This window comes from Somniosus microcephalus, chromosome 4, assembly GCF_052327205.1.
Source record: "Somniosus microcephalus isolate GS21.2 chromosome 4, FLI_Smic_1.0, whole genome shotgun sequence".
NCBI lineage: Eukaryota > Metazoa > Chordata > Chondrichthyes > Squaliformes > Somniosidae > Somniosus > Somniosus microcephalus.
The window spans coordinates 68,915,667-68,934,389 of NC_140990.1; the positions used below are offsets into that span (position 1 = coordinate 68,915,667).

At 48.5% G+C, this 18,723-nt stretch overlaps 1 protein-coding gene and 1 pseudogene across 1 annotated transcript; one reads left to right on the top strand and one right to left on the bottom strand.

The window, feature by feature from the left end:
• Nucleotides 1–489: 489 nt before the first annotated feature.
• On the bottom strand, nt 490–4,065 carry LOC147119140 (uncharacterized). The gene is made up of 2 exons (XM_085984039.1): nt 3,983–4,065; nt 490–1,030 (listed from the first exon to the last, which is right to left on the bottom strand). The coding sequence occupies exons 1-2, from the start codon at nt 4,063–4,065 to the stop codon at nt 490–492; spliced, it is 624 nt and encodes a 207-aa protein (XP_085840165.1).
• Nucleotides 4,066–6,498: 2,433 nt separating this feature from the next.
• Nucleotides 6,499–12,382, top strand: LOC147119141 (uncharacterized; annotated as a pseudogene).
• The last annotated feature ends 6,341 nt before the right edge of the window (nt 12,383–18,723 follow it).

Below are 18,723 nucleotides of genomic sequence, written 5' to 3' on the forward strand. Positions count from 1 at the left end.
CAGTCCCAGGGTTAGAATCCCCATGTACAGTCCCAGGGTTAGAATCCCCATGTACAGTCCCAGGGTTATAATCCCCATGTACAGTCCCAGGGTTAGAATCCCCATGTACATTCCCAGGGTTAGAATCCCCATGTACAGTCCCAGGGTTAGAATCCCCATGTATAGTCCCAGGGTTAGAATCCCCATGTACAGTCCCGGGGTTAGAATCCCCATGTACAGTCCCAGGGTTAGAATCCCCATGTACATTCCCAGGGTTAGAATCCCCATGTACAGTCCCGGGGTTAGAATCCCCATGTACAGTCTCTGGGTTAGAATCCCCATGTGCGGCCCCAGGGTTAGAATCCCCATGTACAGTCCCAGGGTTAGAATCCCCATGTACGGCCCCAGGGTTAGGATCCCCATGTACAGTCCCAGGGTTGGAATCCCCATGTACAGTCCAAGGGTTGGAATCCCCATGTCAGCAGCTCATTTTTCATTTTAAAGGTCTTCTCAGTCAGAACATTTAAATGGTCTCTTATCAGTGTGAACAAGTTGGTGTGAAGTAAGGTTGGCTGATGAAGTGAAGCCCTTCCCACACACGGAGCAGGTGAACGGTCTCTCCCCAGTGTGAACTCGTTGGTGTGTCAGCAGATCCCTTGTGCTTTTGAAGCTCTTCTCAGAGTCAGAACATTCTAAAGGTCTCTTCTTGGTGTGAACAAGTTGGTGTGCAGTGAGGTTGGCAGACTCTGTGAATACCTTCCAACACACGGAGCAGGTGAACGGCCTCTCCCCGCTGTGAGTGTGTTGGTGTGCCAGCAAGTTGAATGAACGAGCAAATCCCTTCGCACACACGGAGCAGGTGAATGGCCTTTCCTCTGTGTGAGTGCGTTGGTGTGCCAGCAAAGAATTTCTGCTTTTAAAGCTCTTCTCACAGTCAGAGCATTTAAAAGATCCATCATCACTGTGAACAAGCTGGTGTGTAGTGAGGTAGGATGAACGAGTGAATCCCTTCCCCCTCATGGAGCAGGTGAATGGCCTCTCCCCGGTGTGACTGCGCCAATGAATTTCCAGCTCAGATGGGCAAGAGAATCCCTTCCCAGTCTCCACATTCCCACGGTTTCTCCATGGTGCGGGTGTCCTTGTGTCTCTCCAGGTTGGACGATCGGTTGAAGCCTCGTCTACACACAGAACATGTGTACGGTTTCTCCCCGCTGTGAAAATTTTCCTCATATAACAGATTCTACAAATAAATACTAATTATGATATTCATACAATATTATAATTGTGTAGTAAAGTTCTTCTGACAGGCAGTGTCCACCAACTGAGCAGACCGATAGTTAGCAGATCTGGGAGGCACCACAAGATGTTCCACCTTGACTGCAGCAGTCAGCTTTCTTATCCCCGGGGAACGGACTCTCAACCAAGCTGCTAACTGCCCCTCTATTAAGGCCCGAAAAGTAGAGCCTGCGTGATTCTTGTTACATCTGTCAATCAGATCATCCTGCTGAAGGAAAGTTACAGAACAAACAACCTCAAACTAATCTTACAATTAATGAACTAACAAAGGGCCTCCATCGAACTGCAAGGAATATTACTTCCAGCTGCATTCCTTTTACAGATGTGCTCGCTCTAACTCGATCTTCCATAGACATAGGCTTGGCAAATTGTTTTTGTAACTAACAGCTCCTTCAGTATATTTTCTTCCCACAATTGAGTGTCGTGCCTCAGGAGTTAATTGGAACTATAAACTTCTTAAATTGATAGTTAAGACAGATGGCTTTGCCCGTTGCCGAGACAGCACAATGATGTTTATGGACCTCTCCAACAGGGAAGGTCTCTGTGTAGAGAATAACAACAACTTGCATTTATGTAGCGCCATTAACATAGTAACATGTCCCAAGGTGCTTCACAGAAGCCTATTATCAAACAAAATTTGACACCAAACCGCATAAGGAGATATTAGCGCAAAAGAGGTAGGTTTTAAGGAGCGGCTTAAAAGAGGAAAGAGAGTCGGGGAGTTTGGGGAACAAATTCCAGAGCTTAGGGCCCAGTAGCTGAAGGCACGGCCGCCAATGGTGGAGCGATTAAAACTGGGGACGTGCAAGAGGCCAGAATTGGAGGGGTGCAACTATCTGGGAGGGTTGTAGGGCTGGAGGAGGTTACAGAGATCGGGAGGGGTGAGGCCAAGGAGGGATTGAAAAAAAGCTTCAATTCAAGAGTTTCTGGGCAGTTAGTCTTTTAATTCAGAATCTAGCAGCCTCTATGTAAACATACAATAGCAAAATACTGCGAATGCTGGAAATCTGAAATAACAACAGAAAACGCTGGAAACACTCAGCGGGTCAAATGTATATGAAATAAAGAAAATCTGTCTTGTGTTTAGAATTTCATTCTAAATCTAATTTAATCATCATGACAATATTTTCATTTTGACAATATTTTAATTTTAATTCCGGACTTCTAAAACCCCCTTTCCCACTCGGTCCCTCCCTATAAACTGTCCCTGTGTAATATTTATCAGTTTAGGTGAAGGACGCTCCCTGACCAGTCTCCACTTCTCCTCCATTTACAGACGCTCCCTGACCAGTCTCCATTTCTCATCCATTTACAGACGCTCCCTGACCAGTCTCCATTTATACACGCTCCCTGACCAGTCTCCATTTCTCCTCCATTTAGAGACGCTCCCTGACCAGTCTCTATTTCTCCTCCATTTATACACGCTCCCTGACCAGTCTCCATTTCTCCTCCATTTACAGACGGTCCGTGACCAGTCTCCATTTCTCCTCCATTTACAGATGCGCACTGACCGGTCTCCATTTCTCCTCCATTTACAGACGCTCCCTGACCAGTCGCCATTTCTCCTCCATTTCTAGAGGTTCCCTGACCAGTCGCCATTTCTCCTCCATTTATAGACGCTCCCTGATCATTCTCCATTTCTCCTCCATTTACAGATGCTCCCTGACCAGTCACCATTTTTCCTCCATTTACAGACGCTCCCTGACCAGTCTCCATTTCTCCTCCATTTACAGACGCTCCCTGACCAGTCTCCATTTTCCCTCCATTTACAGATGCTCCCTGACCAGTCTCCATTTCTCCTCCATTTACAGACGCTCCCTGACCAGTCTCCATTTTTCCTCCATTTACAGACGCTCCCTGACCAGTCACCATTTCTCCTCCATTTACAGACGCCCCTGACCAATCTCTATTTGTCCTCCATTTAGACGCTCCCTGACCAGGCACCATTTCTCCTCCATTTACAGACGCTCCCTGACCAGTCTCCATTTCTCCTCCATTTGCAGATGCTCCCTGACCAGTCACCATTTCTCCTCCATTTACAGACGCTCCCTGACCAGTCCCCATTTTTCCTTCATTTACAGACGCTCCCTGACCAGTCTCCATTTCTCCTCCATTTACAGACGCTCCCTGACTCACTTCCTGTCTGTCCCGGAGTTTGGCGCTTTGTTGAGATTCGGGCCGGAGTGAAACAGGAACCCGCGGGTGGGGCTGATAATGTTCACTGCTCTTATAATCGGGCCTAGGGCCGCACGCGGGGTGTGTGAAGCCCGCGTCCCCCCGGGGTTCATTAACCCCCCTCCCTCTGACCTGCTGCAGCCTCGCCACCCGCGCATGCTCAGCTCACACTGCCCAACAAACCTCTCCCGCGCATGCTCAGCTCACCTTCTGTTGTTCAGGTTTAAAGGTCAGCCCCGCCCCTCCTACACGCCGATTGGTTGGAGGACCCGCTGCCCGCTCTGTCCTCCAGTCCCGCCCCGCTCTTCCTATTGGTCCGGAGCTCCCGTCAATCACCCGGCAGTGTGAGCTGAGCATGCGCGGACCTTGGCAGCAGCCGCTGACACATCAGGTGAGAGAGCTCAGGGAGCGGGTTCATGAATCCCGGGGGACGCGGGCCGCTCACACCCCGAGTGCGGCCCCAGGCCCCGTTATTAAAACACTCAACATTATCCGCTTCACAAACACCCGGGGTGGGCCTCAGGCCCCGAACAAGAGCTGCCGGGCGTTTGTCACGAGCGGGGCAGCAGCTGCGGGGTTTTCTCCCGGTGACAGGCTCGGGGTAACAGCCGCCATCTTGAGAGGCTCAGGGGGTAGTAGGGCGCATGCGCGGCCCCCTTGGCCAGGAACCAGGAGGAGAGAATCTTGTCAATTTCTTTCCTGGACACTCAGTGATGGCTTTTGTAAACTCCTTTTACAGGCTGTGAGAAGGGCAGCATTTACACACCGCAAACTCAACCAACAACAACTTACTTTTATATAGCACCTTTAAAATATCTCAGTAGTGCAGTGAGACAATAATCGACACACATAATTTGTTTGTGGTCCAGTGCACTGACACAAAGTTCCTTCACATCTGTAACAATTTTATTGCGGTTGCTGTGAAGGCTGCGCTCACTTTGCTCGTACACCTGGTTTCCAAAGGAGGCAAAATAGGACTAATGCTGCCGAGCTCAGCTCTTTTTGATCAGAAAATATCAACTGTTTAGCCGCACCAGGAAATGCACAAAAGAGGCAGTAGTGCTCATTGGCAAAGACCTATTTAGAGTCATAATGGCACAGAAGGAGGCCATTCGGCCCATCGAGTCCGTGCTGGCTCTCTGTAGAGCAATCCAGTCAGTCCCATTCCCCCACTCTATCCCCGTAGCCCTGCAAGTTTATTTCCCTCAAGTGCCTATCCATTCTCCCCTTGAAAACATTGAGTGTCTCCGCTTCCACCACTTCCGTCGGCAGCGAATTCCAGGTCCTGCCACCTTCAGGGACCTGTGCACTTTACCTCCCAGGCTCCGCTGTCCCTGCCATTAAGTGTATATTGCCTCTCCCTGTTCCTTCTGCCAAAATGCATCACCTCATACTTCTCTGTATTAAATTCCATCTGCCACTTGTCTGCCCATTCTACTAGCCTTTCTATGTCCTGTTGCAGTCAATTGATGTCATCGTCACTGTTTGCCACACCCCCAAGTTTGGTGTCATCGGCAAATTTAGAAATTCTACGCTGTATTCCAATATCCAGGTCATTTATATGTATTAAAAAAGCAGTGGCCCCAGCACTGACCCTTGGGGATCACCACTGTCTACCATCCTCCAGTCTGAAAAACAGCCATTTACCACAACTCGCTGTTTTCTGTCCTTAAGCCGATTCCTTATCCAAGCTGCCACTGACCCACCTATTCCATGAGCCTCAATGTTGTAACCAGCCTTCTATGTGGTACTTTGTCAAACGCCTTCCGAAAATCCATGTAGACAACATCCATTGCATTCCCTTCATCAATCCTCTCTGTTACTTCATCAAAAAATTCAATTAGATTAGTCAAATACGATCTTCCTTTTACAAACCTGTGTTGGCTCTCCTTAATTAGCTTAAATTTCTCCAAATGCCCGTTCATTTTTACCTTGATTATTGTTTCTAAAACTTTACCCACCACTGATGTTAAACTGACCGGCCTGTAGTTACTAGGATTGTCCTTACACCCTTTCTTGAGCAATGGTGTCACATTTGCCACTTTCCAATCCTCAGGCACCTCCCCCATATCTAGGGAAGATTGGAAAATTATGGCAAGCCCTTCCGCTATCTCTTCCCTCAATTCCCTTAGCAACCTGGGATGCAAGCCATCTGGACCAGGCGACTTGTCCACTCTAAGCATACCCAGCCTTTCTAGTGCATCCTGTCTATCAATTTTAACCCTTTCCATTCTTTCTACCTTTTCCACTTCTACCAATATTTTGTCAGCATCCACCTCCTTAGTAAACACCGATACATAGTACTTATTGTGTATTCTAGCCTTGCCGTGCGCATCTAAGCATATATCACCTTCTTTGTTTCTAATAGGCCCCACCCCGCCTCTTACTACCCGCTTACTGTTTACATGCCAGTAGAAGATTTTTGGGTTCCTTTTTATGTTAACCGCCATTCTACTCTCATATTCTCTCTTTGCAAATCTGATTTTCATCTTCACTTCCCCTCTCAACTTATTGTATTTAGTTTAAACTCCTTCACCCAGAGAGCGGTGAGAATATGGAACTTGCTGCCACAGGGAGTAGTTGAGGCGAAGAGCAGGGATGTATTTAACGGGAAGCTGGATAAACACATGGGAGAAAGGAATAGAAGGAGATGCTGATAGGGTGAGATGAAGAGAGATGGGAGGAGGCTCGTGTGGAGCATAAACACTGCATGGACCAGTTGGGCCGAATGGCCTGTTTCTGTGCTGTACAATCTGGGTAATTCTAGGTAATAAGAGAGGAAAGAATGTTCCATAGAAACTAGAGTTATCTGTTCTGCAATTTTATCCTGAACTTAGTGATGTCTTTTGTAAACTGCTTTTTACAGGGAATATCATCAGCCTTTGAATGTGGAAGGAGAAATGTTTGTCTGTTCTGTCTGTGGGAAAAGATTTCAAACATCAGTGTGACTGGAAAAGCACCGAGATACACACACCTGAGTGAGAGTGTTCCAGTGCACTGACTGTGGAAAGAGCTTTAACCAGTTACACAGCCTGAAAAAACATCGCACCGTTCACAGCAGGGAGAAACCGTACACGTGTTCTGTGTGTGTATGAGGCTTTAACTGATCATCCAACCTGGAGAGACACAAGGACACCCACACCATGGAGAAACCTTGGAAATGTGGGGACTGTGGGAAGGGATTCAATTACTCATCCCAGCTGGAAACTCATCGACGCAGTCACACTGGGGAGAGGCCGTTCACCTGCTCCACGTGTGGGAAGGGATTCACTCAGTCATCCAGTCTGCTGACACACCAAAGTACTCACACCGGGCAGAGGCCGTTCACTTGCTCCGTGTGTGGGAAAGGATTCAATTTTTTGTCCCACCTACTGAGACACCAGCGAGTTCACACTGATTAAAGGCCTTTTAACAGTTCTGATTGTGGGAACAGCTTTAAAAGCTCCGAGGGCCTGGTTAAACACCAGTTCATTCACACTGAGAGACAGTTCGGTTGCTCTCACTGCGGGAAGGTGTTCAGACAATCACACAACTTCATTGAACACCAATGCAGTCACATCGGGGAGAGGCCGTTCACCTGCACCGTTTGTGGGAAGGGATTCACTCGGTCATCCACCCTTCTGACACACCAGCGAGTTCACACTGGGGAGAGGGCGTTCACCTGCACCATCTGTGGGAAGTGATTCGCTTCTTTAACCACCCTCACTGCACACCAAATTGTTCACACTGATGAGAGACATTTTAAATGTTCTCAATGTGAGAAGATCTTTGTTGTATCCGTGTGTTAATGGAGACACGGAATGCAGGAGTTGGTTTCACAGGTGTTTACTGAACAAAGTCTGGAGGTGAACTAACAGATACAAGACAATATACAGGCTTATATATCCCGAGTGGCCATTACTGACATTACAGTACACAGGGGGCTCTTAAAGGCACATACACCACAATTCCTCCCCTTTTAGACAACCAGTACATAATATTTATAGTAATCATTAATTAACATGTTACAAGAACAATAATCTACACATTTGCTGCAGTTAATCAATTATAAGTCAGTCTCTCTGGAGGCTTCCTGACTCGGTCCGGGTAACGCCTCGGTGGTGTACTAGTTTCTGGTGGTGGAGTAGGTTCTTTTGGCAAGGCTGATTCGGCTTGAATGCCAGTGTCGGGTTCATCTGGTTCCAGTATCACCGGATCGGAGGTAGATACTATGGGTATCTCTACTTCATCATTAGGCGTATAGAGTTGTGGTGTAGGTTGTCCCTTTTCGGATGACTCTATGATCTGGTCAGCATGGCGCCTTATTATGCATTCTCCAATGTCCACAGTATACATCAGCGGTCCTAGTCGTGTGCAAATAGTTCCAGGCTGCCATTTCTTGGTACGGTAGTCCTGGGCCAAAACTTGTTGACCTATCTGGAAGGTTCTTGTTGGCCTTTCATTCATGCCTTGAAATTGCCGGTTCTCCACGTCCCTTCTGATGTTTGGCTTGATCAAATCCAGCTGGCATCTTAGGCTTCTATTGAAGAACATCATGGCGGGAGTTTGGTTTGTAACCACATGTGTTGCATTCCTGTATGCAAACAAGAAGTTATCTACCTTGTGCTGAAGTTTTATGTCTTCATTACCCATGGCCTTTATGGCCTTCTTGAAGGTCTGGACAAACCTTTCAGCCAATCCATTGGTGGCGGGATGGTATGGGGCAGACGTGTAGTGCTTAACCCCATTATTTTTTAAGAACTTCCTGAATTCTTCGGACACAAATTGCGGTCCATTATCAGAACAGATCTGTTCAGGCAGCCCATTCCTGGCAAATATGGTCCTTAATACTGTGATGTTTTTTTCCGTGGTGGTGGAGGACATCTTTATTACCTCCGGCCACTTGGAGTGTGCATCAACCGCGATTAAGAACATTGAGTCCATAAATGGACCAGCAAAGTCGATGTGTACCCTTTGCCATGGAGCTGAGGGCCACTCCCATGGATGTAGAGGGGCTTGTGGTGGGGCGTTTTGGACCTTCTGGCATCCTAGACAGCCCTTGGTCATTTCTTCGATGTCTCCATCGATACCTGGCCACCACACAAACGCTCTGGCTAGGTTCTTCATTTTCACTCCACCCAGATGCCTCTCGTGAAGCTCCTTTAGCACTTTATCCTGGAGTTTGGGTGGAATCACCACTCTGGATCCACACATCAAGGTCCCTCGGCACACTGACAGCTGTTCTCTTCTTTGCGAGAATGCTGGCAACAGTGGTTCTCCATGTGCTGGCCATCCCTTCACCGTTAAATCGTAGACTCATGAGAGAGTCGGGTCATTTCTCGTTTCCTTTTCAATGGCAGAATTTCTTACTGGTAGACATTCCACTATGGTTGAGTGGAACATCTCCACTGGGTCTACTGTAGGTGCCTCTTCTACCATTGGCAACAGTAGGCGCGATAAACCGTCAGCATTCCCATGCTGTTTTTATCCTTTGTATTCTATGTTATATTGGTGTGCCCCTAGGAAAAGGGACCACCTCTGTAGCCTTTGCGCTGTCATAATGGGAACACCCTTTTTAGGGTTGAATATGGAGACGAGGGGTTGATGGTCAGTCAACAAGGTAAATTTTTGTCCGTGTAGGTAATGGTTGAATTTTTTCACTCCCCATACCAGGCTGAGTGCTTCCCTGTCGATCTGGGCATAGTTACGCTCAGCTGAGTTCAATGAGCGTGACGCAAAAGCTATCGGCCGCTCCGAGCCATCAGGGAATCTATGCGATAATACCGCTCCTATGCCGTAAGGGGATGCATCGCACGCCAGTCTGATTGGTAGTGGTGGGTTGTAATGAGCCAAAACTTCCTTGGACGTGATCAAGCCTTTGCATTTATGGAAGGCACATTTACAGTCTTTGCTCCATTTCCAAATTACTCCCGTTTGTAGCAGTTCGTTAAGAGGGTGCAGAAGAGTTGACAAGTTCGGTAAAAATTTATGATAGTAATTTATCAACCCCAGGAACGACCTTAATTGTGAGACATTTTCAGGTGCTGGGGCTTTTATGACCGCTTCAATTTTTTCAGGTGACTTCCTCGTTAATTATGTGGCCACAATATATTTGTTTCTGGAAAATTAGCACTTGGGTCGATTTGCTCGTAGGCCCCGTTCCCTCAGCTGAGTGAGCACCTGCTCCAAATTGGCAAGGTGCTCGTTGTCGTTTTCTCCTGTTACAAGGATGTCGTCTAGGTAGCATTGAGTCCCCGGAATCCCTTGGAGGACTTGCTCCATAGCTCTTTGCCAGATAGCTGGAGCTGATGCTACTCCGAAAACCAGTCGATTGTACTGGTACAGGCCTTTGTGTGTATTTATCGTGAGATACTTTTTAGAGGCCTCTTCAACCTCCATCTGTAGATATGCCTGTGCCAAGTCAATTTTGGTGAAACGTTTCCCTCCGGATAGTGAGGCGAAAATATCTTCTATCCTCGGAAGAGGATACTGTACCGTGTGAAGGACCGGGTTTACAGTCACCTTGAAGTCCCCACAGATGCGAATTTTTCTCTGTTCTTCAGATTTATCATCATTCAACGTTTTCTTCATGACCGGGACGATGGGTGTTGCCCACTCGCTCCAATCTATCTTGGATAATACGCCTGCCTTTTCCAAATTCTCCAGCTCTGCCTTGACTGCTGGACGAATTGCGTATGGCACCGGCCTTGCCTTAAAAAACTTGGGAATTGCCGCATCTTCCACTTTTATTGAGGCGGTGATGCCTTTCAAGGTTCCTAGTTTCTGTTGAAACACTTCTTTGGCGTTGGCCAAGATGTCTTTTAATCGTTCAGGTATGACGTCATCATTTTTTTTCTTACTGGTCACCGTCAGTGCCTGAATGGAGTGCCAGTCTAAACGTATCTTCCTGATCCATTCACGTCCCAGCAGCGGTGGACCACCATCTTGCAGAACGTATAAATACAACTTCTGTATTTCCTTGCCGTTGTATACAACAGGCACCCTTATTTTCCCTTTGGGGTATACTTTCTGCCCCGTATATGTTTTCAAGATAATGGATGTGTCTTTCAAAGGTATATGCGGAAATAGCCGCTCGTAATCCCGTCGACTTATGACGGTCAGAGCTGATCCTGTATCTAGCTCCATTTTAATTGGGGACCCCGCTATCGTGAGGGTAACCCAAATGGTCTGGTAACCTTCTTTGGCAATTACATTTTGTAATTTGAGACAGCTTAGTCTCTTGTTTCCGGAGTCGCTATCGCTCTTCTGGTCTTCGGAGCTACTGTCCATCATCATTTGTACCTTTTTGTACTTTTCCTTATTGATTTTTTTCCTGTCCGTGGATTTTTTGTGTCCAGATCGGCATACACGTGCAATGTGTCCAATCTTTCCGCATTGCCTGCATGCTTTGTCCTTGAACCAGCAGTCCCTCTGGTCACAGGTGGATCTGCCGCACCAATAACATCTCTCGAAACCCTGTGTCATTTCATGGGTGCCGAAGTCTTGTGTCTTTTGCTGTATCTCTGCAGCTCCTCTTGCGGCTGTTTCGTATGATACAGCCATACTGAAAGCCTTGTCCAGTGTCAAATCTTTTTCAGAAAGTAGCCTTTTCTGTGTTCCTTCACTTAGGAGACCACAGACGAATTTGTCTCGAAGAGAATCTGCCAGTCCTGCCCCGAATCGGCAGTGCTTTGATAGCTTCCTTAATTCGGTGAGGTAATCAGCGTTACTTTCATTCTTGTGCTGATTCCTCTTGAAGAATTTGAATCGTTCCGCTATCAGCAGCGGTGTTGGGTTTAAGTGCTCCTGTAGGGTATCAACAATCTCCTTAAAATTCTTGTCCTTTGGTTTGGCTGGAGTGATTAAGTTTCGTAACAGCCCGTATGTCCTTGCGCCCATTAGATTTAGAAGTACTGATGCCTTTTTATCATTTTCTATTCCATTTGCTGTGCAATATACCTCCACTCTTTCCACATATGTGGTCCAATCCTCTATATCGTTATTGAAAGCATTAATATTGCCAGTCTTAGGCATCCTGAAAAAAAAATGGCGCCTCCCGCGCTTTCCTTTCTTCCCTGCAGAAAAAAAACGGCGCTTCCCGCGCTTTCCCGCCGCTGCTGCTGCTGACAACGCTGTTTTCTGCGGTTTTTATTTACAGGTGGAGACTCGTTCCCGCCGGACTCTCTGGGACTTTTCCCTCCCTCTGCTTGGTCCGAACGCCGACCTGCTTTGCAGCGCCGGCCGTCTCCCGAGTGCTCCCCCCCTCTGTCTCTGTTTGCCTCCACCTTCGCTGCTCGGCCCTGCTGCAGAGCCAGCCGATGGAGCCCCAGCCCGCCGCCCAGGAAGGATTATTGCAGTACCTGCCACCAGCTCGGCTAGCTGGTCAAACCACGTTTTTTTTTTTCTTTCTTGCTTTTCTTCGACTTTCGTCTGAGGAATCGATCTCCTTGATGTGCTGCCGAATTGCAGGTAAGTCCGTTTCCAATTCGTCGCCACTGTTGTATCCGTGTGTGAATAGAGACACGGAAGGCAGGAGTTGGTTTCACAGGTGTTTACTGAACAAAGTCTGGAGGTGAACTAACAGATACAAGACAATATACAGGCTTATATAGCCCGAGTGGCCATTACCGGCATTACAGTACACAGGGGGCTCTTAAAGGCACATACACCACAATCTTTAAAACCACAAGACATCTACTGAGACACCAGCGAGTTCACACTGGGGAGAGGCCGTTCACATGTCTTGTGTGTGGGAAGGGATTCATTCAGTCATCCAGCCTTCTGACACACCGACGCACTCACACTGGGGAGAGGCCGTTCACCTACTCCATGTGTGGGAAGGGATTCACTTATTCATCCCACCTCACTGAACACCAACTTGTTCACACTGATAACAGACCTTTTAAATGTTCTGACTGTGAAAAGAGCTTTAAAAGCACGAAGGATTTGCTGACACATCGACACACTCACACTGGGGAGAGGCCATTCACCTGCTCTGAGTGTGGAAAGGGATTCACAAAATCATCCCACCTGCTGACACACTAGCGTGTTCACACTGGGGAGAGGCCGTTCATTTGCTCTCACTGTGGGAAGAAGTTCAGGCACTCATCCAACCTCATTGAACACCAGCGAGTTCACACTGGGGAGGGGCCATTCGCCTGCCCCGTGTGTGGGAAGGAATTCACTCAGTCATCCCACCTGCTGACACACCAGCAAGTTCACAAGTGACTGCAGGGGTTGGATTCTGCTGTTATTGCTGCTGTTAATCACATCCAGGACTGAACCATGTTCATTTTGACAGTTGAGGTTTCTTTCTGCTGATGTTAATCACCCTATAACTGGGCTGGAGTTTAATATTCTAGATATATAGCTGATTGTGTTCTCGGGGCTGCAGTGTCCCTTTAAGAACCGCTGTCTGTGATCAGGAATTCCCATCAGAAATTAGTTCACAATAAAATTATGAACTTTTACTTCAATCCTAAATTAATCGTTGGTACAAAATTTACAATTTATTGTCTGAAAGTTTCCACTGATTAACATCTCCAATTAGAAAGTGCTGATTAATCCTCGCTGACAATTCTTACTGACTTGCACATTACACACAGCGGCATCTCCATTATCCACCAGAAAGAAGGGGAATGGGAATTGGTGGAGAATCGAGAGTCCCCAAATGTTGCCCTGCCCGTCTGGTACAGCAATCCTCTCGGCACGGGAATGGAGACGAGTCCAATCTAAGTAACAGCTGAGATTAATCTTTCTGGGCCAGTGGGGTTGGTTTATATCAGACAGGAGGAGATTGGTGTCAGTGACCGTGGGGTTGGTTTATATCAGACAGGAGGAGACTGGTGTCAGTGACTGTGGGGTTGGTTTATATCAGACAGGAGGAAATTGGTGACAGTGGGGTTGGTTTATATCAGACAGGAGGAGATTGGTGTCAGTGACTATGGGATTGGTTTATATCAGACAGGAGGAGATTGGTGTCAGTGACTATGGGATTGGTTTATATCAGACAGGAGGAGATTGGTGTCGGTGACTGTGGGGTTGGTTTATATCAGACAGGAGGAGATTGGTGTCACTGACTGTGGGGTTGGTTTATATCAGACAGGAGGAGATTGGTGACAGTGACTATGGGATTGGTTTATATCAGACAGGAGGAGATTGGTGTCAGTGACTGTGGGGTTGGTTTATATCAGACAGGAGGAGATTGGTGTCAGTGACTGTGGGGTTGGTTTATATCAGACAGGAGGAGACTGGTGTCAGTGACTGTGGGGTTGGTTTATATCAGACAGGAGGAAATTGGTGACAGTGGGGTTGGTTTATATCAGACAGGAGGAGATTGGTGTCAGTGACTATGGGATTGGTTTATATCAGACAGGAGGAGATTGGTGTCAGTGACTATGGGATTGGTTTATATCAGACAGGAGGAGATTGGTGTCGGTGACTGTGGGGTTGGTTTATATCAGACAGGAGGAGATTGGTGACAGTGACTATGGGATTGGTTTATATCAGACAGGAGGAGATTGGTGTCAGTGACTGTGGGGTTGGTTTATATCAGACAGGAGGAGATTGGTGTCAGTGACTATGGGGTTGGTTTATATCAGACAGGATATACTAGTCAGCATTGGAGATATATATTATATGATGTGTCAAAGAGTTGATTAACAGAGCGGGGAATCATCTCCCTTTGATTTCTATTTCTGACGCCAGGCAACAGAAAAAGGTCATTACAACATGACATAAACAGACTCTTCAGGTGTGAGACATCAGACTTCAGAACAACACGTCTGCCAGCTCTGGCCACAAACCTCAGTACAGTCAACCTTTCAGCAGCTGCAGCCCTGATTAAATAACTAGTAGTTTAACATGTCCAGTCGAGCTTTTGTATTTATATTCAAAATAGAAAAAAAATGCTCATTGCTGCTCATCAATATCCAAACAACAGGAATGGACACATTTAAATTCCAACATATTTCACTGTTTTTTGAGGATAGGTTTCCCTCCAAGGAGGACACACACCCTCTTTACCTGGTTCCCCTCCAAGGAGGACACTCGCCCTCTTTACCTGGCTCCCCTCCAAGAAGGATACACGCCCTCTACCTGGTTCCCCTCCAAGGAGAACACTCGCCCTCTTTACCTGGTTCCCCTCCAAGGAGGACACTTGCCCTCTTTACCTGGTTCCACCCCAAGGAGGACACTTGCCCTCTTTACCTGGTTCCACTCCAAGGATAACACTCGCCCTCTTTACCTGGTTCCCCTCCAAGGAGGACACTCGCCCTCTTTACCTGGTTCCCCTCCAAGTAGGACACTCACCCTCTTTACCTGGTTCCCCTCCAAGGAGGACACTTGCCCTCTTTACCTGGTTCCCCTCCAAGGAGGACACTTGCCCTCTTTACCTGGTTCCCCTCCAAGGAGGACACTCGCCCTCTTTACCTGGTTCCCCTCCAAGGAGGACACTTGCCCTCTTCACCTGGTTCCCCTCCAAGAAGGAACTCACCCTCTTTACCTGGTTCCCCTCCAGGGAGGACACACGCCCTCTTTGCCTGGTTCCCCTCCAAGGAGGACACTCGCCCTCTTTACGTGGTTCCTCTCCAAGGAGGACACTCGCCCTCTTTACCTGGTTCCCCTCCAAGGAGGACACTTGTCCTCTTTGTCTGGTTCCTCTCCAAGGAGGACAGTCGCCCTCTTTACCTGGTTCCCCTCCAAGGAGGACACTCGCCCTCTTTTCCTGGTTCCCCTCCAAGGAGGACGCTTGCCCTCTTCACCTGGTTCCCCTCCAAGGAGGACACTCGCCCTCTTTACCTGGTTCCCCTCCAAGGAGGACACTCGCCCTCTTCACCTGGTTCCCCTCCAAGGAGGACACTCACCCTCTCTACCTGGTTCCCCTCCAAGGAGGACACTCGCCCTCTTTACCTGGTTCCCCTCCCAGGAGAACACACGCCCTCTTTGCCTGGTTCCCCTCCAAGGAGGACACTTGCCCTCTTTACGTGGTTCCTCTCCAAGGCGGACACTCGTCCTCTTTACCTGGTTCCCCTCCAAGGAGGAAACTTTCCCTCTTTACCTGGCCACCCTCCAAGGAGGACACTCGCCCTCTTTACCTGGTTCCCCTCCAAGGAGGACACTTGCCCTCTTTACCTGGTTCCCCTCCAAGGAGGACACTCGCCCTCTTTACCTGGTTCCCCTCCAAGGAGGACACTCGCCCTCTTTACCTGGTTCCCCTCCAAGTAGGACACTCACCCTCTTTACCTGGTTCCCCTCCAAGGAGGACACTCACCCTCTTTTCCTGGTTCCCCTCCAAGGAGGACACTTGCCCTCTTTACCTGGTTCCCCTCCAAGGAGGACACTCACCCTCTTTACCTGGTTCCTTTCCAATGAGGACACTCGCCCTCTTTGCCTCGTTTCCCTCCAAGGAGGACACTCGCCCTCTTTACCTGGTTCCTTTCCAAGGAGGACACTCGCCCTCTTTGCCTGGTTCCCCTCCAAGGAGGACACTCACCTCAGTCCGTCTCCACCACTCCCACTGCACATGCTCAGAGCACAGTCCAGTGATGAGCCGGCGCACTAGGATCGGGTTGTCATTGATAGGGCTGATTCTGCCGTGTCACAAATTCCGGGTGAAGAATTGAAACCCTGAATTGGTGAAGAGAAAATTCATTTTTTTGTCGTCCGATTGACATTGGGCCATTTCTCACCACCTGTAGGGGTGACTCTAAGTTACCCCAGTGACACCAGATGGGAGCAAAACCCATTGAGGCAAGTGCCCCAGTGCCCCACAGATATTAAACAAACAATAACCGGTTACTTGGGTTTATAAACAGAGGAATAGAATATAAAATCAAAGAGATGATGCTGGAACTTCATAAATCACAGGTTAGGCCCCAGCTGGAGTGTGGTGGACAATTCTGGGCCCCACACTTGAGGAAAGGTGTAAAGGCCTTAGAAAGGGCCCAGAGGAGGTTTACCAGGATGTTACCCGGGATGAGGGACTTCAGTTATGAGGAGAGGTTGGAAAAGTTCGGAATGTCCTCCTTGGAACAGAGAAGGTTCAGAGGTGACTTAATAGAGGTTTTCAAGATGGTGAGAGATTTTGACAGAATAAATAGCGAAAGAAACATTCGCTCTGGTGAGTGGGTCAGTAACTAGAGGTCAAAGATTCAAAAATATTGTCAGAAGATCTAGAGGGGAGATGAGGAGAAATGTTTCCACTCAGAGAGTTGTGGGGATCGGGAACGCTCGACCTGAAAAGATGGTGGAAGCTGATTCCGTTAATAATTGTAAAGCAGAGTTGGACGGGAACTGGAGCAACTGACAGGGTTACGGACAAAAAGTGAGGATGTGGGACTAAACACGACGACTCTTTCAAAGAGCCGGCACAGGCACGACGGGCCGAATGGCCTCCTTCTGTGCTGCAAGTTTCTATGAATCTATTCTATGAATAATAACTGTGTACAATACAGCGACACTCTCAAATAATAATTACATCATAATGTGATTGTGAGGATCGATTATCGCCCCTTTAACCCGAGGTGCCCACCGGTCGAGGAAGGTATCAAGTGAACCGGTGGACACCGCCTGCTCCCTCTCCAGGGCCACCCGGGCAGGGACAAGACCGAGGCAGGCAGTCAGAGCGAACCCGGCCACCATCGGCCCCATTGATCCTGGTCCTACAGATTGCTGTTTTCGCCAGGCCCAAGAACAGGTCCAGGAGAAGATCCTCCGACTTACCCACCCCCCTCCGCACCGGGCGGGCAAAGATTAGGAGCGTGGGGCTAAAGTGTAACCAAGAGTTGAGGAGCAGCCCCTTCAGGTAACTATACAGGGGCTGCAACCTCTCACACTGTATACACGGCCCATGGACTCCTCTAGGCTGCAAACATCACATCTGGCCTTGGAGTCCGGAAAGGAGTTTAAAAACTGTTGCGCACGACAGCTCCCTGCAACAGTTTCCACCCCAGAACCCCAATGGTGCAGGGAAGGACCCCCGCTTAGAGAGCCCTCCATTGGGGGAACCCCATCTCTGTCAGACGGCAAGATGACCCACCAGGCCGGTTGAGCTTTTCGTTTAGATTCATTCCTGGGATGTGGGCATCACTGGCATGGCCAGCATTTATTACCCATCCCTAATTGCCCTTGAGAAGGTGGTGGTGAGCCGCTTTCTTGAACCGCTGCAGTCCACGTGGTGAACGTACTCCCACAGTGCGGTTAGGGAGTTCCAGGATTTTGACCCAGCGACGATGAAGGATCGACGATATACTTCCAACTCAGGATGGTGTGTGACTTGGAGGGGAAGCTGGAGGTGATGGTGTTCCCATGCGCCTGCTGCCCTTTGTCCTTCTAGGTGGTAGAGGTCGCGGGTTTGGGAGTTGCTGCCGAAGAAGCCTTGGTGAGTTGCTGCAGTGCATGCTGTAGATGGTATACACTGCAGCCACAGTACGCCGGTGCTGGAGGGAGTGAATGTTTTAAGAAGCCTTGGCGAGTTGCTGCAGTGCATGTTGTAGATGGTACACACTGCAGCCACGGTACGCCGGTGCTGGAGGGAGTAAATGTTTTAAGAAGCCTTGGCGAGTTGCTGCAGTGCATCTTGTAGATGGTACACACTGCAGCCACTGTACGCCGGTGGTGGAGGGAGTGAATGTTTAAAGTGGTGGATGGGGTGCCAATCAAGCAGGCTGCTTTGTCCTGGATGGTGTCGTTTCTTGAGTGTTGTTGGAGCTGCACTCATCCAGCAAGTGGAAAGTATTCCATCATACTCCTGACTTGTGCCTTTTAGATGGTGGAAAGGCTTTGGGGAGTCAGGAGGTGAGACACTCGCCGCAGAATACCCAGCCTCTGACCTGCTCCTTTAGCCACAGTATTTATGTGGCTGGTCCAGTTAAGTTTCTGGTTAATGATGACCCCCCAGGATGTTGATGGTGGGGGATTCGGCGATGGTAATGCCGTTGAATGACAAGGGGCGGTGGTTAGACTCTCTCTTGTTGGAGATAGTCATTGCCTGGCACTTGTGCAGCGCGAATGTTACTTACCACTTAGCAGGCCAAGCCTGAATGTCATCCAGGTCGTGCTGCATGTGGGCATGGACTGCTTCATTATCTGAGGAGTTGCGAATGGAACTGAACATTGTGCAGTCATCAGCGAACATCCCCACTTCTGACATTATGATAGAGGGAAGGTTATTGATGAAGTAGCTGAAGATGGTTGGGCCGAGGACACTGCCCTGCAATATTGGGCATTAAACAAAATTAATAAATAAATTAGACAGAAACCTGAGTTCCCGGGTCCTCAGCCCTGGTGCAAAGG